The 26734-nt window shown below is 39.0% G+C and overlaps 1 protein-coding gene across 2 annotated transcripts in view; it reads left to right on the top strand.

Annotated features, from left to right (window-relative positions):
* The window catches only part of GNAI1 (G protein subunit alpha i1), a 93653-nt gene that overhangs the window by 37733 nt on the left and 29186 nt on the right, over nucleotides 1–26734 (top strand). For both annotated transcript variants that reach the window (XM_036106167.2, XM_078060074.1), the window contains 2 exons: nucleotides 26196–26238; nucleotides 26342–26483. In XM_036106167.2, the coding sequence (XP_035962060.1) occupies nucleotides 26196–26238; nucleotides 26342–26483 (185 nt within the window). The remainder of the gene's footprint in view (nucleotides 1–26195; nucleotides 26239–26341; nucleotides 26484–26734) is intronic.

The following is a 26734-nucleotide window of genomic DNA, read 5'->3' on the forward strand; positions in this document are numbered from 1 at the left end:
GTGTTTATTGGTTTCATCTCATCTATTTTAAATAACAATTTTTTCATTACCCTCTTTCTGTGCTGCTGTCCCTGATTATTATTTTTTATTTTTTATTTTTTATTTTTAAAGATTTTTTTTTTTTTTTTTTATTTGGCAGAGAGAGATACAGCGAGAGAGGGAACACAAGCAGAGGGAGTAGGAGAGGGAGAAGCAGGCTTCCCGCTGAGCAGGGAGCCCAATGTGGGGCTCGATCCCAGGACCCTGGGATCATGACCTGAGCCGAAGGCAGACGCTTAACAACTGAGCCACCCAGGGGCCCCACCCTGATTATTTTTATTTTCATTATTTGTCAGAATTTTAAAAAGCATATTATTTTTTTTCTCGAATTTAAAATAGCAAGAAGAAAATAGGGAGCAAGAATTGTGAATTGAGGGATGACGATTTTAGGAAGATTCTATGTCATACATTTGGCACACTTGGGGTGACTTTTCCCAGCCACTTGCTTCTGTAGGAACCCTCCTGGCTCTCTTTAATAAAGCTTTACAATGACTGAGTTTGAAATGACTGTCTTAAAAGCTTTTGACTTTTGCAAGTCTACAGACCTACAGACTAAAATTTCTTCCTGAGGGACTATTTTACTAGTACTAGAATCATACTAAAGTAGAAATATATCATTTTCTCATATCAGACACCATCTATATGCTTAGGTATAAAATCTTTGGACTTCTGCTTTAGATAAAATCACGAGTCTTTCAGCAAACTGTGCTGTCAGAAATGCTGCACAATGGAAGGTTGGGGGGGTGGAATGAAAAAAAAAAACAAAAGAATGTTCCATTTAGAAAAGGTTTGGTCTTACTGAGCACGGAGCAAAGTGTTATTGAAAGTTTTAGGATGATTTCATGGGAAAGAAGTAAATGGAATACCTGTAATCAGGTTTTTAAAATATTCTTAAATTATCTATTATTATTTTCACCAAACTTCTTTAACTTTTAAAAACATCTTCATTGAGATATCAACCACAGTTTGCCCATTTAAAGTGTTGTGTGAGTCAATGATTTTTAGTATATTCACAATGTAGTATAGCCATTACCATTGCCAATTTTAGAACATTTCTGTTACCCAAAAGAAACCCCATATCCTGTATCAGTAACCTTCCATTTCCCCTTTAAACCCCACCCCAACTCTGAGCAACCACTAATCTACTTTTGTCTCCAGATTTGACATTTCCAAACATTTCATATAAATGGAATCATATAATATGTGGTCTCTGTGTTTGACCCCTCTCACTCAGAATACTGTTTATAAAGTTCATCCATGTTTTAGCATCTATCAGTACTTCATTTCTTTTTATGGCGGAGTAATATCTATTTGCGTATATGGATATGCCACATTCTGTTTACATGTTCGTCAGTTAATGGATATTTAGGTTGTTTCTGTCTTTAGGCAGTTAAGAATAATGCTGCTATGAACATTCAAGTACAGATTTTTACCTGAGCTTATGTTTCATTTCTCTTGGGTATGTATTTAGGAGTAGAAATGTTGGATCAAATGGTAATTCTTTGTTTAACATTTTGAAGAACTGTCAGAGTATTTTCCAAAGTGGCTGCCCCACTGTACATTCTCACCACTAGTGTATGAGGGTGCCAATTTCTCCACATCCTCCCCAATACTTGTTACTATCTCACTCTTTGATTCTAGCCATTCTAGTGGGTGAGAAGTGGCATCTTATTGTGGTTTTGATTTGCATTTCCCAGATGACTATTGATGCTGAGTATTTTTTCATGTTTATTAACTCTTCAAACTTTAAGTATAATAAATCCCTAGTAGAAGCCCAAACCTGGTATTTAGATCCATCAGTGAGGATGAAACAAGGGGACACCTCATATCTCATTAATTCAGAGATACACAGTTTCACTTTTAACGTCACTGTTATCAGTGCATCTTTTTTTCTTCCAAGATTTTATTTAAATTCAAGTTAGTTAACATATAGTGTAGTATTAGCTTCAGGATTAGAATTTAGTGAGTCATCACTTACATATGACACCCAGTGCTCATCACAAGTGCCTTCCTAAATCCCCGTCACGTATTTAACCCACCCCCCTGCCCATCTCCCCTCTGGCAACCCTCAGTTTGTTGTCTATAGTCAAGAGTCTCTTATGGTTTGTCTCCCTCTCTGTGTTTATCTTATTTTATTTTTCCTTCTCTTGTCCTGTGTTCATCTGTTTTGTTTCTTAAATTCCACATAGGAGTGAAATCATACGGTATTTGTCTTTCTTTGACTGACTTGTTTAGCATAATATACCCTAGTTCCATCTACATTATTGCAAATGGCATGATTTCATTCTTTTTGATGTCTGAGTAAATAATCCATTGTACGTGTGTGTGTGTGTGTGTGTGTGTGTACACATACATACCACATCTTCTTTATCTATTCATCAGCCGATGGACATTTGGGCTCTTTCCATACTTCGGCTGTTGTTGATAATGCTGCTATGAACATTGGGCTGCATGTGCCCCTGTATCCTTTGGATAAATACCTAGTAGTGCAATTGCTGGGTCATAGGATGGCTCTATTTTTAACTGGTTGAGGAACCTCCATACTGTTTTCCAGAGTGGCTGCACCAGCTTGCATTCCCACCAACAGTGTAAGAGGGTTCCCCTTTGTCCACATCCTCGCCAACATCTGTTGTTTCCTGAGTTAATTTTAGCCATTCTGACAGGTGTGAGGTGGTATCTCATTGTGGTTTTGATTTGGATTTCCCCGATGCCGAGTGATGTAGAGCAACTTTTCATGTGTCTGTTGGCCATCTGTATGTTTTCTTTGGAAAATGTCTGTTCATGTCTTCTGCCCATTTCTTAAATGGATTATTTATTTTTTGGGTGTTGAGTTTGATAAGTTCTTTATAGATTTTGCCCTTTATCATATACTAGCCCTTTATCATATGTGTCACTGATAGGAGTGCCTCATACGCCAAGTGTAATATGGCTTTAGTAAAAATAGCTTGAAAAAAGAAAATCTTGACATTTAAGAAGTTCACTGATTATGGTTCTGTAGTCCTAGAGCAACTGGTTCAACTAGAACTTAAAGTATTCTCAAGTTAGGTTCAAATATTCCTTCTCTTATACTTCATTGGATTAAATTTCTAAATAACTCATCATGTGAAGACTTTCTGCTTTTATAAACCTTCTGATTAGTGTGCCAGTGCTTGTGAACTTATTTTATCATGTCCTAGCAGTGATTTGGTGCATTATTCTCATTTTTGAATAAAAAATAATTCCCTATTTCCTTGTAAAACATTAATTTTTTTGGATATTTATTCAAGGACTTTTGCCTATTTTCTTTTTTATAAACTTGAGATCTCTGTGTGTCCATGTGCATGAAGGAGTACAGGGATTTGGTTAAGGCTGCCCCATCATTATTCATTGTTAGATTCACTCTCATTTGGTGGAGACAGCTGATGAGAAAAAGCAGCGAAGCCTTGTCTTTTATTGATCTATGTGGAACTTTGACCCTGTACAGAAACTGGGTATGGCCAGAAAGTGTGAACTCAACTGAGTCTTTTATTGTTGTTGTTGATATGAAATCTACATGTTAACACAACTGCATGAGTCAGGATGGTACAAATAATTTTAATGTTTTTCAGCAGTGTAATCCAGAGTTCTTTTGTGCCCCATTTCCTCCCTCCCTCCCCCACTGTCTTTTTATTGTGATAGGAATACCTAACATGAGATCGATCCTCTTAACAAAATACTAAGTGGACAGTACAGTGTTGTTAACTATGGGAAATGTGGAGTTGCCCCATTTCTTTTTAATTTATATCTGATGTAAAGTGACCTCTAGCAAAACTATATATATATATAATATATATATATATATTATATATATATATATATAAACAATCCCATTGACAGATGATGTTGTTTAATAGATCTGGCATCAGATTATTAATAGATTATTATTTTACTGAGCCAAATTTGCTTCTGTGTAATTTCTGTTATTGATCTTAATTCAGCCTTCTTGAGTGTCACACAGTGTAACTTCTCTTTCTACATGAGGGCTCTTCAGCTATTAATCAAACAGCCTGTTTTCCCTGATGTTTTTCTTCTGTTAACTTCTTTAGCCTTTGAATGAAGCAGTTCATAGACCTGTATGCCACCTCTCTGGACATAATCCCACTTATCAATGTCCTTTCTAGAAGAGTGGTTAAAAGTATTTCAGATGTTAGCGGAGCAATGGAAAAGTCTAATAGGGTATAGTTCTTATATTTGGAATTATATGTACTTGTGCATATTTTGTATTAACTTTTCTGTAACTTTTTACTGTCATTTTCTTTTTATTAATTTAGTTCTTCCAGTGAATTACTAGATACGTTAATTTGTTAAGCTACATTTGTAGCAGGTGTTGATATTTTTTAAGTCAACTGTCTGCATGTATTAATCACTTCCTCTGAGTAGCCTTCCCTTACCACACAATCTGTAGTGTTACCTGCCACCTATTTCTCCCCCCTCATGAGACCAGGGACCACAACTCTTATTTCCACTCACTCTATCCTCAGTGTCTAGCATTGAGCCTGCCAAATATAGGGGGTACTTCATATAGGAAAGAAGAAACACTGTGGTCCATAGATACAATGGAATATTACTCAGCCATGAGAAAGGATGAATACCCAACTTGTACATCAACATGGATGGGACTGGAAGAGATTATGCTAAGTGAAATAAGTCAAGCAGAGAAAGTCAATTATCATATGGTTTCACTTATTTGTGGAACATAAGGAATAGCATGGAGGACATTAGGAGAAGGAAGGGAAAAATGAAGGGGGGAATTGGAGGGAGAGATGAACAATGAGAGACTATGGACTCCGAGAAACAAACTGAGGGTTTTAGAGGGGAGGGGGGAGGGGGATGGGTTAGCCCGGTGATGGGTATTAAAGAGGGCACGTACTGCATGGAGCACTGGGTGTTATATGAAAACAATGAATCATGGATCACTACATCAAAAGCTAATGATGTATGGTGACATAACATAATAAAATAAAATTAAAAAGAAAAAGAAAAAACATTGTGATTGTTCATTTCCTTAACTGTCTACTTGCATTCTGGTTACACCTTCCTAGAATCAATGCCTTTGTCGTACTTCACTTTGACTTGATTGCCTAACATAGTTGTTGACACCAAGATGCTAGAACTCTGGTTGTGTGGATTAGAGAGATTGTTTTGAACATTTACATGGCTGGAAAGTGGTTGCAGGCATGTGAAAGAGGTGAGACTAAAAGGCATTTGGGTTCAAATCCTAAGATCCTTGGAATGCTGTGCCAAGAAATTTGCACTGAAGAGTTGATACAAATGTAAAAATTTGAGAAAAGCAGTTTTGGAAGGAGTATAAAAACTGGGAGATTGAGGTAATTTAGTTTTGAATATGTTGATATGCGGGGGGAAGTTTCCTCTGTACTGATGGGATTTGAATTTGTCAAAAACTGCCCGTCTTGGGGCGCCTGGGTGGTTCATTCAGTTAAGCGTTTGCCTTTGGCTCAGGTCATGACCCTGGGATCCAGTCCCTCCCCCTCCTTGGGCTCCCTGCTTAGCGGGGAGTCTGCTTCTCCCTCTCCCTCTACCCCACCCCTGCGCGCTCTCTCTCTCATGCACTTTCTCTCAAATAAATAAGTAAAATCTTAAAAAAAAAAAAAAAAAACTAAAAACTACCCGTCTTAAGGGGAAATCCTAAAAAAATGCAAACATACCTTGAATGTTTTCTTTTAAAAATATGTAAGTATACTTTTATTTAGCAATCTTTTGATGTAGAATTGTATGAAAAACCCAGATAACATCATACTTAGTAGTGAAAAACTGAAGGATTATGGCCTTTTTTGAGTATGCTTCACTCATTACAGTTGTCTTTTTTGCATATCCAAATAGACCTCTTATTTCCAGTTCCTATTTCTTTCAAGTGAGAATTTAAAGATACCTGCAAAGGAATCTGAATGAAAAATCCTACTAGATTTAAAAAATGTTTTCCTCTCTATTTAACAGTATCTCATACTTACTTGATTCAGTAGCCTTGATGAGCTTGCTTTATAGGATTTTTCCAAGGCATCTCATTTAGTTTTTAGAAGGAAAACCAAAACAACAACAACAACAAAAACCCAACTGTTTTATTTTGTATATGTTGATTGACATAATATTTAATTTTAAAAAGTTTCTTAAAAGATAAACAGATCACAAAGGGAAGAAAAGAGACTTAAGGAGTATAGCAGAGACTTCTGATTATCCCCCAATATCCACTGTCCCTCAGTATTTATTTTCTAGACACAGCCACACAGCGAGGAGCCAAGTGAGGCTGGGAGGCTAGGTTCTGCTCATGGGGATTTGAGTGGAAATGATGGTTACACTTTTTGGGTTACACACTCATAAGGAAAGAGCATTTCCTCCACTTCCCTTGCTGTCTCCCTCCCACTGCCTGCGAGGTTCTTGTGCAGGTGGGATCACAGACAGACAGCTACACTGAGCCAGAAGCCATGTTGTGAAGATGGCAGAGCAATAAGGTAAAAAGGCACTTGGATCCCTACTTTATCACGCTGACCGTGAGTTCTGAACTACTTACGCTTGGACCGCTGTGTGAAAGAGAGGTGGCATTCTTTCTCTTGTTTAGATCACTTCCTTTGCCTGAACAAAAATTTTATGGAAAACTTTAAGCTCCACGTTTACATGCCAAAAGCATGGTGTCACATAGAAATGATTTTTTTGTTTATTTTTTCATCATGATAAATGCATGCTTTAATTCACATCTCCTATATCCCCCAACTCCCCACCCACCTCCCTGTGGTAACCATCAGTTTGTTCTCTGTGGTTAAAAGTTTATTTCTTCGTGTATGTGTGTGTGTGTATGTCTTTCTTTCTTTCTTTTTTTTAAAGATTTTATTTATTTGTTTGACAGAGACAGAGACAGCACGAGCAGGAACACAAGCAGGGGGAGTGGGAGAGGGAGAGGCAGGCTTCCCGCGGAGCAGGGAGCCCGATGCGGGGCTCGATCCCAGGACCCTGGGACCATGACCTGAGCGGAAGGCAGACGCTTAACGACTGAGCCACCCAGGCGCCCTGTGTGTGTCTTTCATTTCTTAAATTCCACATATGAGTGAAGTCATATGGTATTTGTCTTTCTCTGACTGACTTATTTTGCTTAGCATTATACTCTCTAGGCCTATCCATGATGTTGCAAATAGCAAAATTTTATTCTTTTCTGTGGCTGAATAATATTCCATTGACTAGTATTGCATTCCATTCCAAAATACCACCTCTTATCCATTCATCTATTAATGGACACTTGGGCTGTGTCCATAGTTTGGTTATTGTAAATAATACTGCAGTAAACATAAGGATGTATGTATCCCTTTGAATTAGGGTTTTTTGGGGGGGGCGAATACTTAGTACTGTGATCCATGGATCACAGCGTAGTCTTATTTTTAAAAATTTGGGGGGGGGGACCTCCACACTCTTTTCCACAGTGGCTGCACCAATTTGCATTCCCACCAACAGTGCATGAAGCTTCCTTGTTCTCCACATCCTCACCAACACTTGTTGTTTCTTGTGTTTTTGATTTTAGCCATTCTGACAGGTGTGAGATATCTCATTGTAGCGTTGATTTGCATTTCTCTGACGATGAACGATGTTGAGCATCTTCTTACGTGTCTGTTGGCCATCTGGATGTCTTCTTTGGAGAAATGTCTGTCCATGTCTTCTGCCCTTTTTTAATTGGATTATTCGTTTTTTGGATATTGACTTGTATCAGTTCTTTGTATATTTTGGATACTAACCCTTTATCGGATATGTCATTTGCAAATATCTTCTCCCATTCAGTAGGTTGCCTTTTAGTTTTGTTGATGGTTTTCTTCACTGTGCAGAAACTTTTTATTTTGATGCAGTCCCAATAGTTTATTTTTGCTTTTATTTCCCTTGCCTTAAGAGACCTATCTAGAAAAATGTTGCTACATTCTGTGGTCAGAGAATACTGCCTGTGCTCTCTTCAAGGATTTTTATGTTTTCACATCTCACACTTAGGTCTTCAGCCCACTTGAGTTTATTTTTGTGTATGGTTAAAGAAAGTGGTCTAGTTTCATTCTTTTGCATGTAGCGGTCCAGTTTTCCCAACACCATTTGTTGAAGGGACTGTCTTTTTCCCATTGTACAGTCATTTGTCCTTTGTTAGAGGTTAATTGACCATATAATTGTGGGTTTATTTCTGGGTTTTTCTGTTCTGTCCCATTCCACCAAAAGCATGGTGTCACATAGAAATGATTTAATCTGAGTTGGTGAAAATAGAAAAATAGAATGGTAGTATATGCATAGATTACTTGAGGGAAATGTTTAAAGTGGTAAGAGAATGACCTTAGTTCACATCAGGTGTGTAACACATGGTCATCCAAATCCCTTTTGATAATTCATCATAGCAGGCTGTGATAGTAGGTAAAATTTGTGTTTGACAGGAAAAAGTATAATATCCATATCTCCTTCTAAATATGCTTAGAAACCATTATATATTAATAGTGAGGATTACAGCAGTTAATGCACACCATTTTTTTTTAAAGATTTTATTTTTTTATTCATTCATTTGAGACACACAGATACAGTGAGAGAAAGAGAGCATGGGCAGAGGGAGAGGCAGAGGGAGAGGGAGGAGCCGGCTCCCCGCCGAGCCAGGAGCCCGATGTGGGCCTTGATCCCAGGACTCTGGGATCATGACCTGAGCTAAAGGCAGACACTTAACCATCTGAGCCACCCAGGTGCCCACACCATTTTTGTTTTAACTTAGCCTAAAATCAACCTACCTCCTGCTGAACCCCTACCTGCTGCTTAGTAGGGAAAATTACAAAATGTTCAATGTTGCTTAAGCCTTAGTCCAATCTGATTATTTAAACAGCCCATTTATTTTTTAATTGAATTATTATTAACATACAGTATTATATTAGTTTCAGATGTACAACATTGAATTGGCAATTCTGCACATTACTGAATCCTCACCACAATAAGAGTGGTCACCATACAGTGTTATTACCTATATTCCTTATGCTGTACTTTTCATTTCCATGACTTATTCATTTTATAATTCGAAGTTTGTACCTCTGAATCCCCTTCACGTATTTCATCCATGCCTGCCCCCCGACTTCTCCTCTGGCAACCACCAGTTTGTTCTCTGTATTCATGAATCTGTTTGTGTTTTTTTTTGTTTCTTCAGTTTTTGTTTTTGTTTTTTTTAGATTTCACATATCAGTGAAATCAAATGGTATTAGCCTTTCTCTGTCTGACTTATTTCACTTAGCATAATACCCTCTAGGTCCATCCATGTTGCAAATGGCAAAATTTCATTCTTTTTTATGGCTGAGTAAACCGTCCATTTATGTAGTTTTCAGATGAAAATGTTTTATCATTTGCCATCCTCCACTCCTGGCTGTTATGGCTAATTGGCATGGGGGTCAGTGTGTGAGTGGGAAGAAAGGGCAGAGTGACTTATGCAGCTCATTGTAGCAGGGCCAGAGTCTTAGATGTGCTATGCTCTGCCTCTTCTGGTCTTGAACATGATGGCTCTTACATAGGTGGTCCTGGCATCACAGTTGAAGTGTCTCGTGCTATAAATCATGGCTTGCAGAGAGCCTGCCTGCTTGAGCTGCCTTGAAGTACAGCCTCATAATCTGTCACCCAAGTCTCTGTAGGGCTGTGGTCATCCCGTCTGCCATATTGGGCCATGTGGTAGACCCAGTGTCTGTCATCTTAGTTTCCACACTACCTGAAAATTGGAAGTACCTTGGTTGGGAAGGCTCAGCCCCAGATACTGCCCTGCCTAAACATGGTGTGGTCATTTTTAGTGTCCATTTTGATAAGGGGCTCCACTTAGAATAAAATAAGGGAAGGTAGGGATGATTATGAAAGTTTGGTAGTAAAAGTAATTTGCTGTGATTAGAATGTGAGATTTATATGCATGAGTGAGTGATGATATGGGAATGTGGGTCTGAAGCAAATGAAATTTAAAAAGATAATTTTATTCAAATTTGATCACAAGAGAGATATGACCAAGTTTTTCTAAATAAATTGCATAATTTTGAGTCAGCGTTATGTACAACATAAAAATTTGGCAATTACAGAAATATTTGAGGAATAAAATTGCCTAAGATATAAACATTTAATGATATACATCTTTTAATGTATTTTTTTCATGAATATATATTTATATATAGGTTAAAAATATAGGTTTGTTTTTCCTCTATAAATTTTTCTCTTTTTTTTTGGTCAATTAATGTTAATTCATTATGCATTAAATCTATGTTTTGATACTCATTAATTACTGATATTTTCCCCTATTCTGTACTTTGCCTTTCTGCTTCATTTATGGTGGTTTGTAGGTTTGGGGATTTTTAGTTTCTTTGGTTTATATATCTCTATGTTTATATATTTGCTTATATATTTAAACCTAGACAACTTTAAAAAAATTTGTCAGCCTGAAGTCCAAGCTCTGTACCAAAAAAACCTAATTTGACCATGGCCTAATGAAGATGGATGCTTATTTCTTCCATGTAACAAATCTAAAGTTAAGTAGTGTTGAGGTGCTCTGCTCACGTGGCATTCAACGACCCAAGTTTCTGCCTTCTTGTTGCCCCAGCATTGTCTTAATGCCCGTGGGCATTGTTTTAATCCACATACTTAGAACAAGACCACAGACACGTCTAACTTCTGGCTCATACGAAGGACCAGGAGAGAGAATCCAAGGCTGCATTTTCCTTTTGCACACATCATATGCTTTGATGGGAAATGTGGTGATGTTATACCTAGCACTGTAGCAGTGAGGATGGAAAATATAGTCTTTAGCTGCCAAGTTCCCAGCCAGTACTCCTATTACAATAGAAGAGAACCTGTTTTAATGGGCAATCACAAGTTCCCACCACACTTTTATTTTTTCCAGTCTTCTAAGAGAATTCTCCCTTTCCACAGTTCATGAAAATATTGCTACATTTTCTCATACTTTCTTCATGGTGTATTTCCTTCCTGTCTGCCTGCCAGCAAATGTGTTTATTGCATTCCTGCCCTGTGCTCAGTATAGGAGAAAGCTTTGGGGGATATCATGGTGAAAAAAACCAAGGCTCTGGGGGCTCCTGGGTGGCTCAGTTGGTTAAGCATCTGACTTTGGCTCAGGTCATGATCTCAGGGTCCTGGGATTGAGCCTGTGTTGGGAGGGGCTCCCTGCTCAGTGCAGAGTCTGCTTTTCATGCTCGCTCTCTCAAATAAATAAAATCTTAAAAACAAACAAAACAAAGCTCTCTTCCTTCATAGCTTATAGTCCAGTGCCTGTGAAAGACCTTAAATCAGCATTTCTAGGAGTGAACCATGGACCCTCCTCTCTCAGAGGAGACCATTTTCATAATAATACTAAGATGTTGTTTGCCTTTGTTATTGTGTTGTCGTTTGTTATGATAGTACCAAGTACTAAGAGTACCAAATACTAGTACCAAAATACAAATCTCTTCAAACTACTGAGTCAGGTCAATGGCACTAAATTGTACCAGTAGTCATTGTAATCTTCACTACTATGCACTTGTGATAAAAAATGCTGAAGTTGTAAAAAATCATTATTTTTATTAAATCCTGACTGTTAGGTACATACTTCTTTAATATACTGTGTAACCAAATATGAAGTATACCCAAAGGACTCTGCCATGTTCCAAAGCTTGTTGGTTATCTTGAGGAAAAACAGTTGTGTGATTGTTTGAGTTGTGAATTGAACTAGTTGCTCTTTTCTTGGAATACCACTTATACTTGAAGGAAATTATGGTTAGTCCTACATTGGGATTTGGCAGAGTTAGTCACTTCAAAGAAAACAGCTAACAGTGTTAGTTGCCAATAATAAAATTAGAGATTTTAAGCAAAAAAAATTTTTTGAAATTAAAAAAATGTATCCCTAGCACTGAGAGTCTGATATCTTCCCAAGACCTAAAGTCTTTTCTGATGAAATTATAGGTAATATTAAAAAGGTGATTAAATAAATACATATACAAATACATATAAGAATAATGTATATTCTTCTTATTATGTTAGTATCATTTTGTATTAAAAATACATCAATATTGAGTTCTGCACAGCTTAGTGAACTAATTTCCAAATCAGACATGGGTAAAATACCCATCCAAGTATAAGATAGACCAATTAACTTTAAAGTATCAAAGTATGAAAAGTTCATAGAAATGCATTATAACCAATCTTTAAGCTACGCTTTTCAAATTTTGATATAGAATCAAAGAAGACTATCCACAGTTATCTGTAAATGCTATTAAATTGCTCTTCCCTTTTCTAACTACATAATTATGTGAAAATAGATTTTCTTTATATTTTTTTCATGAGACTTTTTTTTTTATTATGTTATGTTAATCACCATACATTACATCATTAGTTTTTGATGTAGTGTTCCATAATTCATTATGTGCGTATAACACCCAGCGCTCCATGCAGAACGTGCCCTCTTTAATACCCAGGCTAACCATTCCTCCCACCCCCCGCCCCTCTAGAACCTTCAGTTTGTTTCTCAGAGTCCATCGTCTCTCATGGTTCATCTCCCCCCTCCGATTCCCCCCCCTTCATTCTTCCCCTCCTGCTATCTTCTTCTTCTTCTTTTTTTTTAACCATATAATGTATTATTTGTTTCAGAGGTACAGATCTGTGATTCAACAGTCTTGCACAATTCACAGCGCTCACCTTAGCACATACCCTCTCCAATGTCTATTACCCAGCCACCTCATCGCTCCCACCTCCCACCACTTCAGCAACCCTCAGTTTGTTTCCTGAGATTAAGAATTCCTCATATCAGTGAGGTCATATGATACATGTCTTTCTCTGATCGACTTACTTCGCTCAGCATACCACTCTCGAATTCTATCCACGTTGTTGCAAATGGCAAGATTTCATTCCTTTTGATGGCTGCATAACATTCCATTGTATATATATACCACTTCTTTATTCATTCATCTGTCGATGAACATCTTGGCTCTTTCCACAGTTTGGCTATTGTGGACATTGCTGCTATAAACATCAGGGCGCACGTACCCGTTCGGATCCCTACATTTGTATCTTTGGGGTAAATACCCAGTAGTGCAATTGCTGGATCGTATGGTAGCTCTATTTTTAACTTTTTGAGGAACCTCCATACTGTTTTCCAGAGTGGCTGCACCAGCTTGCATTCCCACCAACAGCTGGGTTCCCCTTTCTCCGCATCCCCGCCAACATCTGTCGTTTCCTGACTTGTTAATTTTAGCCATTCTCACTGGTGTGAGGTGATATCTCATTGAGGTTTTGATTTGTATTTTCCTGATGCCAAGCGATGTTGAGCACTTTTTCATGTGTCTGTTGGCCATTTGTATGTCTTCTTGGAAAAATGTCTGTTCATGTCTTCTGCCCATTTCTTGGGATCATTTGTTCTTTGGGTGTTGAGTTTAAGAAGTTCTTTATAAATTTTGGATACTAGCCCTTTATCTGATATGTCATTTGCAAATATCTTCTCCCATTCTGTAGGTTGTCTTTTGGTTTTGTTGACTGTTTCTTTCGCTGTGCAAAAGCTTTTTATCCTGATGAGGTCCCAATAGTTCATTTTTGCCCTTGCTTCCCTTGCCTTTGGCGATGTTTCTAGGAAGAAGTTGGTGCGGCTGAGGTCGAAGAGGTTGCTGCCTGTGTTCTCCTTTAGGATTTTGATGGACTCCTGTCTCACATTGAGGTCTTTCAACCATTTGGAGTCTATTTTTGTGTGGGGTGTAAGGAAATGGTCCAGTTTCATTCTTCTCCACGTGGCTGTCCAATTTTCCCAACACCCATTTGTTGAAGAGACTGTCTTTTTCCATTGGACATTCTTTCCTGCTTTGTTGAAGATTAGTTGACCATAGAGTTGAGGGTCCATTTCTGGGCTCTCTATTCTGTTTCATTGATCTATGTGTCTATTTTTGTGCCAGTACCATACTGTCTTGATGATGACAGCTTTGTAATAGAGCTGGAAGTCCGGAATTGTGATGCCGCCAGCTTTGCTTTTCTTTTTCAACATTCCTCTGGCTATGCGGGGTCTTTTCTGGTTCCATACAAATTTTAGGATTATTTGTTCCATTTCTTTGAAAAAAGTGCATGGTATTTTGATGGGGATTGCATTGAATGTGTAGATTGCTCTAAGTAGCATTGATATCTTCACAGTATTTGTTCTTCCAATCCATGAGCATGGACCGTTTTTCCATTTCTTTGTGTCTTCCTCAATTTCTTTCATGAGTATTTTATAGTTTTCAGAGTACAGATTCTTTGCCTCTTTGGTTGGATTTATTCCTAGGTATCTTATGGTTTTGGGTGCAATTGTAAATGGGATCGACTCCTTAATTTCTCTTTCTTCTGTCTTGTTGTTGGTGTATAGGAATGCCACTGATTTCTGTGCATTGATTTTATATCCTGCCACTTTACTGAATTCCTTACGAGTTCTAGCAGTTTTGGGGTGGAGTCTTTTGGGTTTTCCACATAAACTATCATATCATCTACAAACAGTGAGTTTGACTTCTTCTTTGCCGATTTGGATGCCTTTTATTTCTTTTTGTTGTCTGATTGCTGTGGCTAGGACTTCTAATACTATGTTGAATAGCAGTGGTGATAGTGGACATCCCTGCCACGTTCCTGACCTTAGGGAGAAAGCTCTCAGTTTTTCCCCGTTGAGAATGATATTCGCTGTGCTTTTTCATAGATGGCTTTTATGATATTGAGGTATGTACCCTCTATGCCTATACTCTGAAGCGTTTTGATCAAGAAAGGATGCTGTACTTTGTCAAATGCTTTTTCTGCATCTATTGAGAGGATCATATGATTCTTGTTCTTTCTTTTATTAATGTATTGTATCACATTGATTGATTTGCGGATGTTGAACCAACCTTGCAGCCCAGGGATAAATCCCACTTGGTCATGGTGAATAATCCGTTTAATGTACTGTTGGATCCTATTGGCTAGTATTTTGGTGAGAATTTTTGCATCCATGTTCATCAAGGATGTTGGTCTGTAATTCTCCTTTTTGATGGGGTCTTTGTCTGGTTTTGGGATCAAGGTAATGGTGGCCTCATAAAATGAGTTTGGAAGTTTTCCTTCCATTACAGTTTTTTGGAAAAGTTTCAGAAGGATAGGTATTAATTCTTTAAATGTTTGGTAGAAATCCCCTGGGAAGCCATCTGGCCCTGGGCTTTTGCTTGTTGGGAGATTTTTGACGACTCCTTCAATTTCCTTAGTGGTATTAGGTCTGTTCAGGTTTTCTATTTCTTCCTGGTTCAGTTTTGGTAGTTGATACATCTCTAGGAATGCATCCATTTCTTCCACATTATCTAATTTGCTGGCCTATAGTTGCTTATAATATGTTCTTATAATTGTTTGTATTTCTTTGGTGTTGGTTGTGATCTCTCCTCTTTCATTCATGATTTTGTTGATTGGGGTCATTTCTCTTTTCTTTTTGTTAAGTCTGGCCAGGGGTTTACCAATCTTGTTAATTCTTTCAAAGAACCAGCTCCTAGTTTCATTGATCTACTGTTCTTTTGGTTTCTATTTCATTGATTTCTGCTCTGATCTTTATTATTTCTCTTCTCCTGCTGGGTTTAGGCTTTCTTTGCTGTTCTTCCTCCAGCTCCTTTAGGTGTAGGGTTAGGTTGTGTATTTGAGAACTTTCTTGTTTCTTGAGAAAGGCTTGTATTGCTATATACTTTCCTCTTAGGACTGCCTTTGCTGCATCCCAAAGATTTTGAACAGTTGTGTTTTCATTTTCATTTGTTTCCATGAATTCTTTAAATTCTTTAATTTCCTTGTTGACCCATTCATTCTTCAGTAGGATGCTCTTTAGCCTCCATGTATTTGAGTTCTTTCCGACTTTCCTCTTGTGACTGAGTTCTAGTTTCAAAGCATTGTGGTCTGAAAATAGGCAGGGAAGGATCCCAATCTTTTGGTACCGGTTGAGACCTGATTTGTGACCTAGGTTGTGATCTATTCTGGAGAATATTCCATGGGCACTAGAGAAGAATGTGCATTCTGTTGCTTTGGGATGGAATGTTCTGAATATATCTGTGAAGTCCATTTGGTCCAGTGTGTCATTTAAAGTCTTTATTTCCTTGTTGATCTTTTGCTTAGATGATCTGTCCATTTCAGTGAGGAGGTGTTAAAGTCCCCCACTATTATTGTATTGTTGTCGATGTGTTTCTTTGCTTAATTGTTAGATCTTCTTGTTGGATAGACCCTTTAAGTATGATATAGTGTCCTTCCTCATCTCTTTATTACAGTCTTTGGTTTAAAAACTAATTCGTCTGATATAAGGATAGACACCCCAGCTTTCTTTTGGTGTCCATTAGCATGGTAAATGGTTTTCCACCCCTTCACTTCAATCTGGGAGTGTCTTTGGGTCTAAAATGAGTCTCTTGCAGACAGCATATCGATGGGTCTTGTTTTTTTATCCAGTCTGATAGCCTGCGTCTTTTGATTGGGGCATTTAGCCCATTTACATTCAGGGTAACTATTGAAAGATATGAATTTAGTGCCATTGTGTTGCCTGTAAGGTGACTGTTACTGTATATTGTCTGTGTTCCTTTCTGGTCTCTGTTGCTTTTAGGCTCTCTCTTTGCTTAGAGGACCCCTTTCAAGATTTCTTGTAGGGCTGGTTTCGTGTTTGTAAATTCCTTTAGTTTTTGTTTGTCCTGGAAGCTTTTTATCTCTCCTTCTATTTTCAATGACAGCCTAGCTGGATATCGTATTCTTGGCTACATATTTTCTCATTTAGTGCTCTGAAGATATCATGCTAGTCCTTTCTGGCCTTCCAGGTCTCTGTGGATAGGTCTGTTGCCAATCTACTGTTTCTGCCATTGTCGGTTACATATCTCTTCTCCCGAGCTGCTTTCAGGATTTTCTCTTTGTCTCTGAGACTCATAAGTTTTACTATTAGATGTCGGGGTGTTGACCTATTTTTATTGATATTGAGAGGGGTTCTCTGTGCCTCCTGGATTTTGATGCCTGTTTCCTTCCCCAAATTAGGGAAGTTCTCTGCTATAATTTGCTCCAATATACCTTCGGCCCCTCTCTCTCTTTCTTCTTCTTCTGGGATCCCAATTATTCTAATGTTGTTTCGTCTTATGGTATCGCTTATCTCTCGAATTCTCTCCTCGTGATCCAGTAGTTGTTTATCTCTTTCTCAGCTTCTTTATTTTCCATCATTTTGTCTTCTATCTCACTGTTTCTCTCTTCTGCCTCATTTATCCTAGCAGTTAGAGCCTCCAGTTTTGATTGCACCTCATGAATAGCCTTTTTGATTTCAACTTGGTTAGATTTTAGTTCTTTTATTTCTCCAGAAAGAGTTTCTCTAATAACTTCCATGCTTTTTTCAAGCCCAGCTAGTATCTTTAAAATCATCATTCTGAACGCTAGTTCCGACATCGTACTAATACCCGTATTGATTAGGTCCCTGGCAGTCGGTACTGCCTCTTGTTCTTTTTGTTGAGGTGATTTTTTCCATCTTCTCATTTTGTCTGGAGGAGAATAGATGAGTGAGAGAACAAAATGCTAACAGGGTAACAACGTCCCCAGAAAATATACACTAAACAAATCAAAAAAGACCTGAAGCCGGGGGAAAAGAAAGGGAAAGAAAGAAAAAAGAAAAAGAAAAAGATAAAAACAAACAAAAGCAAAACAGAAAAAAAACAGAATATGATCAAATATGATCAGGCTGGTGCATAGATCAGTGCCGTACACTAGATTTTGGGCATATTTTGGTCTCTTAGAAGAAAGTACCTCCCAAAATTTTAAAGAAAGAAAAACATATATATGTACAAAAATAAGGGTTAATACGATGAAGGGATGGAATATGACTATAAAGATGAAAATTATAAAAGATTTTATAAAAAAGGGCGCCTGGGTGGCTCAGTTGGTTAAGCGACTGCCTTCGGCTCAGGTCATGATCCTGGAGTCCCTGGATCGAGTCCCGCATCGGGCTCCCTGCTCGGCAGGGAGTCTGCTTCTCCCTCTGACCCGCCCCCCTCTCATGTGCTTGCTCTCTCTCATTCTCTCTCTCTCAAATAAATAAAAAATCTTTAAAAAAAAAAAAAAAAAGATTTTATAAAAGGAATTGATAAGAAGTTGGTTGAAAAAAAGAAGAGGATTAAAAAAAAAAAAGGGAGAGAATGTGATCAGGCAGGAGACTAGAACAAAGCCATACACTAGAGATTTAGGGTATATTTTGATCTGTTAGAAGAAACTGTATCTCAAAATTTTAGAGAGAGAACAACTTATATACATATACCAAAAATAAGGGTAACTACTATGAAGGGATAAAATATGACTCTAAGAATGAAAAATAAAAAATATTTTTTACAAAAGGGATTGATGTTGGTTGAAAAAGGGAAAAAGAAAAATTCAAAAAAAAAAACAGAGAAAAGACAGTTAAAAAACAATTAACTTTGAAAGACTACAGAATCATGGTAAAAAAGCCATGGATTCTATGTGCAGTATTCCCTTAGCGCTGGAGTTCTGCTGTTCTCATTGATCGGTAAACTTGGTCTTGGCTGGCGGGTCTTGCTGATCTTCTGCGGGAGGGGCCTGCTGCTGTGGTTCCTAAATGTCTTTGCTGGAGGCGGAATTGCCCCACCCTTGCCGGTCTGGGTGAGTAATGTGCTCGGGTTTGCTCTTGGGAGCTTTTGTTCCCTGCAAGCTTTCCATCCAGCTTTGGAGGACGAGAGTGAAAATGGGGGCCTCCCAATCTCCGCCCGGAGGAGTTGGGAACTCGGGGCCCCGCTCCTCAGTGTGCCCCCAGAGAAAAGCAGTCAATCACTCCCGTCTCCCTGGTCTCCGGCCACCCTCCTTGCTCACCCGGCCTGTGACCAAGCGTTTCTATCTCTTCCACACGACCCGGTGTGGAGTCTCCAAACTCAGCAGATCCCTGCAGTGCGCTGCCGTGCCACTATTCCGGGGGAGGAAAGGGAGTCTCCCCGGATCTGCCGCTTGTTGGGTCCTTGCTGGAGGAGCAGTGGCCCGACTGTGCCACAGATCACGGTTTATGGCAACCCCGAGCTGAGAGCCTGCGCCTCGGCTCCGTCTCTGCAGCCGGCTTCCCTGCTCTGATACCTGGGAGCTCTGCCACACTCAGGCACCCCCGGTCTTTCTGTGACCCCGAGGGTCCTGAGACCACACTGTCCCACGAGGGTTCCACCCCCTGCTTAGCCACTGGAGTGACGTCCCTCAGCGGAGCCGACTTCTAAAAGTTCCGATTTTGTGCTCTGCTGCTCTATTACTTGCCAAAAGCAGCCGATGGAGGCCCCCTCCCCTGCCGTCTATCCTCCCTAATAATGCCTCGGATTCACTTCGCACGTCCTACCTCCAGAAAGTGGTCGCCTTTCTGTTCAGAGAGTTGTTGCTATTCTTTTCTTCAATCTCCTGTTGAGTTTGTAGGTGTTCAGAATGGTTTGATCCCTATCCAGCTGAATTCCTGGGACCAGACGAAATCCAGGTCTCCTACTCCTCCGCCATCTTGCTCCGCCCCCCCCCAGATTTTCTTTATATACTTCAACCTAAGTAACAAGTAATTGCACCATATTAAATGCAGAAGTAGATATGAAAATCGAGAAGCCTGATGCCTTTTAATAAGCTATTTGCAGAAATGTAAGACAGTATTACTTATCTCACTTTTGAGGGGAGGAGGAAAATAGAATTAGTTCATGTAATTTTTATAGGTAGTCAGCAATTAAATGACTACAATTATTCTGATCAGTAATCAAGAAAAAAAGGTGACCTTTCTTCTACCTCATTGGTTCATAGTCTTTAGCTTCCAGCAGAATCCCTTGGAGGGTTTGTTAAAACACAGATTGCTGGGCCTACTCCCAGAGTTTCTGATTCAGTAAGTTTTGATTGGGGCCTGGGAATGTGCATTTTTTTTTTTTTTTAAAGGTTTTATTTATTTATTTGACAGAGAGAGAGGCAGTGAGAGAGGGAACACAAGCAAGGGGAGTGTGAGGGGGAGAAGCAGGCTTCCCGCGGAGCAGGGAGCCCGATGCGGGGCTCGATCCCAGGACCCTGGGATCATGACCTGAGCTGAAGGCAGACGCTTAACGACTGAGCCACCCAGGCGCCCAGGGAATGTGCATTTTTAAGTGTTACTGATACTATAAGTGTTGCTAGTGCTTTTGGTCCTGAGATCTTAGTTTGAGAACCGCTGTTCTGTTCTGTTGGATTTATTGGACAAACCTGTTTGAGCTGCCATTTGTGTGAAGAAAAAAAAGGATTAGAATTTTTCAAAGTAAGTAGTACAGATGTAGAAATAATGGCTGGAACTGCCCTTAGTTGCCAGAATTTGGGAGTTAACTGAAAATTAAACAGAATAGCTTGTCAAGAACTATTCAGTATTTGAGGCTTTACCCTACTTACAAGCTAAGAAGTCAGCTTACTGCAGTTTTATGCTAACTTCTGTCTCTAGAAGACAGGAGATTCCTGGTTCAGAGACAAAAAAGGACTTTATTACAGCAATTGTAGTTGCCAGAGAATCAATATTATGGCCATTTACCAAGCCCCAGTTCCTTAAGGGCAACATGAAGAGACCAGCTGATGACTGCACAAGTATTGGGTTATGTTATGGTAGAGGAAACATGAACTTATGTGGTCTCTTGGACTGGGCTGCCAGGAGCAAGGTTCCTGTGCTGCCCACGGTTCTCTTCTTTTGTCCCACCTTTTTAGAGCAGTGTTGCTTGTACAGTCATTCTTGCTCAGTGTCATAGTATGGGACCTATTTCAGGCACGAATGCCTTAGGGATTAGTTTTATGGAGAGTTAACAAAGAGAAAGTTGGTCATTTGGGGGATCTAGGTTTTGGTGCTTACAGTCATTATCAAATTATTGTTATATCCTAGAATGTCAGATATAGCCCATTAATATGTATGTATTTACTTAAATACCAGAGCTTAAATAAGTTCAGAGCTTTTTATAGCTAAATAAAAAAGATTTTTAGGTTATGACCCCTGTCAAGGAATGAAATTAGAAACAAAATCTTCTCCCGACTTAGAAATCCTCCTTACAAATGTAGCAGAGGAAAAAACACTTATTTTTAAATAAGCATTGAACCATAGTGTGATATTAGAGGCAGTCCACTAAAAGATTGCAAAGACAGAAAGAAATCTCATCCCCTTATATAGCCAAACAGATGCAACTTACTACATAAATATTTTCACAGTAGACCTGACTAGTCCTTAAGAGGCTTGACACTTCATGCACATAGTTCATTGTGTAGACCATTCATGTTAGCTAATTGGCCTTATCCAGAGGAGAAACATATCTCATATCTTTATGACAGGAGGTAATTTTGTGTCTTGGAGCAAGGCACCCACCCAAGTTAGACCCCTACCCTTCCACAGAAACTGGGAGATAGGGATGCTGTTTTCTTTGTTCACATTTCAAAGAAATGGCTCCCATTCTCTTGAGAAAGATGTTCTGGGTTATAAAGCTGACAAAAAAACAACCACCACCACCACCCAACCTAATTGTTTTCCTAAAATAAGTCACACACACATTTGAAAGAGAGAAAAAGTATTTATAACTATAATTTTTCTAAAGTAAATGTTCTAAGGATAAGAGGGTAGGGTTATCTCTCCCCTTAGGTTTAATTAAGCCTCCTATTTTAAATTTATATTTGCCCTTACACCTTCTTTATTGCTTCTGTCTTAAATGTAAGGACCTTAATCTTGTTGATTGTATGGCAGCACTATGATAAACAAAAGTGACTTTATATGCACTTGTAATTTGGTTTTATTCCAATTTGTACTAAATTATTCTGTAGCTTTATTCACTGTAAAAATTTGAAATTGTTGAAATTCTACATAAAAATTAGGATTCCTTAAAAGTAGAGTTGGTGGTGTCAGGAATTCAGAATAAGATAGCAAAATTACCATCTTAATAGCTGAATGGCCTGTGATATCATGAGCAGCTTAAATCCTGAAGCCAGGAAATAAATGTTCTAAATGTGACCCTAAGCAGAGAATTGGACAAAGGATCTTCTTGGGGGTGATAAAAGTATTTGTTTTCTGAGGTCAGAGGTTCTTTGTTTTTAAACCACTTGCAGTTAAAACTTATAGATTTCCTATACTGCTCCTCAACAAAATCAGGGGCAGACACTCTTTGATTATTATTTTTAAATGGTGAATTATATAAGTCTAGTCAAAGAATTAGAATCTATCTAGCCAAGGGTTACTTTACTTAGATCTTGTTTGTGTTTTGGTTCCTTCTCCCTGCTTGTCCTTACTTGATGTGTTTCCCTTTCCCAAATCCCCTTGTTAGTAGGTGGCTGTGCACATGTGACCCCAGACTGTGAGGAGTTTCCTCTCAGTGTTACTGTGGCGATGCTCTTTGACCTTCCACCATCTGTGTGGTGCGTTACCATCAGATGCTGAGCTCCGCTTCATACTCCTGCTGAGCTTACTCTTTGCTCTCAGAGGTGCAGTTTTCTATTAGCCACTTCCTCCTTAGAGATCTGAGGGGGGGTGCCTGGATGGTACAGTCAATTGGGCATCCCACTCTTGGTTTTGGCTGAGGTCATGATCTCATGGTCGTGAGATGGAGCCCTGTGTTGGGCTCCACGCTCAGTACAGAGTCTGCTTGAAATTCTCTGTCCCTCTCTCCCTCCTACTTATGCTCGCTCGCTCTCCCTCTCTTTCTCTGAAATAAATAAATCTTAAAAAAAAAAAAAAAAGAGGCCAAGGGACCCCTTTGGTGATCCCACCTTTGACTTTATAGCCCATTGGCTTACTAGTCTACCATGACTATATTGCACACATTCTTGGCCCTTCGGAAGTTAAAATCTCCCTTCCTAGTACTCTCTCATTTGACAGTGACCAGCTTGTTGACAGTTACTTTGTAGATGACTTAGTCACCTTGACCAGCCTGGTGTTGTGACCAGAGTGGTCACACACTTTGATCTTTTCATACATGTTCCATATTCCTTGTTTCTCCATGAAAGAAGGGTGCTTCCAACCCTTTTTAATGCCGCTTCTGGATTAAGGGAAAAACAATAGCTGTCTAGTTGAGTACTGCTAGTAAAATTTACTTTTCTTCTTTCCCGTGCTTCTCCACTAGCTCTGAGATTTTTTTTTTTTTTTTTGCAGTATTTCTTCTTGTCAGCGTCTCAAACATGATTGTGCTTAGATTTGTAGAGAACAGCCTTTAACTGTTTTCTGTATACTGTGTGGAAAGAATACCAGTATGTATTATGTTGGAACCCTGACCATGTAGCATTTCTGATTTTCCTCTTAGGAGTCCATCTGCATGGAAGTGAGCATTGAAAACTAATTACATAAAATTCCTAAGCTTTGAAAGACTCTTTTTTCAGCATTTCTGCCTCTGGGATATCTATGCCTCAAAGAGCACCTTGTGACTAGCAAATTAGGTAAAAATCCAATTAATAATACTCCCATCCTCAATCTTTAATGTTAAACAGATTTCAGGATATTTTGAACCACAAGCCATTGACTTAAGGTGCTCATTGCAAAGTAAGCTAAGTGTCCCATGCTATCGATTATTTTAAGAGATGTGAAATGAATTAGAACTTAATGTTAGGAAGATTTGTTTTTTTCTTAAGATTATAAAATTCTCATCTGTTATATACATAGTTCAACTGATAATCTTATTTCTTTTATTTTATTTTTACTATTCCTGATTTTTATGCCACTTGGCTCTCAGACCTGACTGACTTGTATCATGTGAGCTTTTCTGGGCCTTCCAGTTGTTGAGTTCTTTCACTAAACGAACGATCCTTGGGTGGCTGTTCATCAGAGGTCACTATGCCAATGGAATCACCACTTCTGTGTGTGGTTACAGGGATCTAGAAGGTCTTGTCATCACAGCATGGCTGCCGCTGACTCAGTTTGCAGTGCTGTAGAAACCCAGAGGGCCTTCTTAAAGATAGCCCCACTGGGAACTACCTAGGGTATGTTAGTTGGGTGGATCTCTCTTCAGTGAGAGAAATAAATGTGTGAGGCCATAATGGCTACAATGGTGCTTTTCACAGAGCCAAGTACACTGTTGTTGATTAATAAATAATGGGTTGTTTATCTTGGAATTGTTTTTATTGGCAGATGCCCTGAAACATTCAAAGGCTGTCTGTAAATGAAGAATGCCCTCATTGTTTATTCAGCTCCTGCTTTTCTACTTAATGTGCTGGTATCTTGGGAAAATTTCTTGAATATCAAATCACAAGTAAAATTTAAGCAGCTCCCCCCCGCCCCCCACCCCAGGATTTTCAAATAGGCCATTTAACTATGGTCTGTTCTCAGATGCCTCTGTGATTTTGGAGTGTTTGTGTGCGTGTGTGCGTGCGTGTGTGTGTGTGTGTGTGTGTGTGTGTGTGTGTGTAGCTAGAGGGAATAGGGGTGAAGGGAACAAAGCCCAGAGTTTGCTATTTAATTGTAACAGGCACAAGTAGTTTAAATAAATTCAAGTACATTTCTGGTTGACTGTGTGTCTAGCACAAGTTAGCTGCTGAGAATTCAAGAAATATTCATAGAAACATGTGCAAAGTGAGGCGTGGCAGGGATCCCTGGGGAAGTGGATCAGGAAAAGGTAGTTGATGAAGAGGGTAAGTTTATGGTTGATGGAGGATAACCAGGGTGGCAAGAAGGAGCAGAGTAAATTAAATTTTGGCAGGGGAAACAGTATGTTTGAAGATTTGTAGTGTGATCACAGTAGGTGTTCTTGGAACTGTAAGTTATTCAGTAATGCTGGATCACACAGCGCTGTAGGAAGGGCCCTGGGAAAATGGGAATATGGGACCCAGATAACAAAAATCCTAGTTGTATCTCTGAAACCGTGATAAATACCTCTATGATATGTAGCCCTGGCCAAAGACAACATGAAGGCAAATGATAGACTTGTCATACTTTCTTTGTTTTGTGTCCTATGTTCAGATATTCTCTATGTCTAGCAATTGGAAGGAGCCTGACAAGTAATTGATATAATGTGATATGAAGATATCAGCTACTGTTAAATGTGAAGGATGGGAGGGCTCTACCTTTATAAAGGGCCATTTGATTAGTAATATTTTTATGTTATGATGGCATAATGCTAGGGATCTTGTGAAGGTCCTACATACTTGCATATGTAGAAAGTGAAGGAGTGTTCTGAAAATGGGTTTATGACTTGGGTGACAGGGAGACTAGAAGAACATGGGGGAGACACTTCTGTCCTGCCTACCACTGCATCCCCAGTGCTAGCAGATTATGTTGGCTGTGTGTCAGAGGTGAAATGATGGTGGTTGAACATACACTGCATGAGTCTCAGCTGTTGTAACATATATTCAGTTATTTGTTATATGGCTTCTTGGTACCACTGCCCTCTACTTCATTCTTAAGAAGCAGCAAAGGTTAAAATTAGGATGACTGACCAAACAGAACATCTTCCCCAAGATGGAGCAAAATTTTGAATAAAACTAATTTGTAGTGCTTTAAGTTACAGAAGATCGAATTTTTTAACGGTTTAGAGAATACAATAATTAAAAGCATTTTTTTCAGTTAAGTTTATTGAATTTAAGTATCATGAAGTAATAAACAGATGGGACTTATTTTTGACAATTTTTCTATATGTTTGGAAACCATTAAAGATTGTTTTGATATAGGGCCACCTGGGTGGCTTAGTCGGTTGGGTGTCTGGCTCTTGGTTTTGGCTCAGGTCATGATCTCATGGGTTGTGGGATCTAGCCCCCTGTCAGGCTCTGCACTCAGTGAGGATTCTGCTTGAGGATTCTGTCCTTGTGCCCCCCCCCACACTCTATCTTTCTCTCTCTCTCAATAAATCCTTTAAAAAAGGGGGTGCCTGGGTGGCTCAGTCGGTTAAGCATCTGCCTTGGGCTCAGGTCGTAATCCCAGGGCCCTGGGATCGAGCCCCACATCGGGCTCCCTGCTCAGTGGGGAGTCTGCTTCTCCCTCTCCCTCTGCTCCTGCTTGTGTGCACTCTCTTTCTCACTCACTCTCTCTCAAATAAATAAATAAAATCTTTAAAAAAAATCCTTTAAAAAAAGATTGTTTTGATATAAAACAAAATTTAGCTGTAAGACAAAATGTGTGTGTGTGTGCATGTGTGTGCATGCACTCATGAGTGTGCCTGTGTTGGGGGTTGGATATGCATAAGTGATGAAGTTAGAAATCCTTTATCTTACTTTTTTTTTTGTTTTAGGTGCTGGTGAATCTGGGAAAAGTACAATTGTGAAGCAAATGAAGTAAGTAGATTGAAAACATTAAATTTGTTTCTTATATTTAACTGTATCCTTCCATCAAAGGAAGTAAGTGTTTTTTGCTTTTTTTTCCCTTTTGTCTCATTAGAATTATACACGAAGCTGGTTATTCAGAGGAAGAATGTAAGCAGTACAAAGCAGTGGTCTACAGTAACACCATCCAGTCAATCATTGCTATCATCAGGGCCATGGGGAGGTTGAAGATCGACTTCGGTGACTCAGCTCGGGCGGTGAGTTCTTAAATTCATTAGAACGGGCCTGATGAGTAGCAAGAATGACTTACATGATAATACCATACTATGTAACCTAAGATTTATCCGCTGTCTCAAGAGCATTTTATAAAAGAAGTCAAAAGGATGGTAGTGAGTGAAGTGAGTCAGAAGCTTTAGAAGTGATGACCTAAGAATGCACAGGATTGTGTCATCTTCTCTTTATACCTAGAATTGTTTCCTCATCCATCAGATAATTTGGACAACTCCGT

The sequence above is a fragment of the Halichoerus grypus genome, chromosome 12 (assembly GCF_964656455.1).
Source record: "Halichoerus grypus chromosome 12, mHalGry1.hap1.1, whole genome shotgun sequence".
Taxonomy (NCBI): domain Eukaryota; kingdom Metazoa; phylum Chordata; class Mammalia; order Carnivora; family Phocidae; genus Halichoerus; species Halichoerus grypus.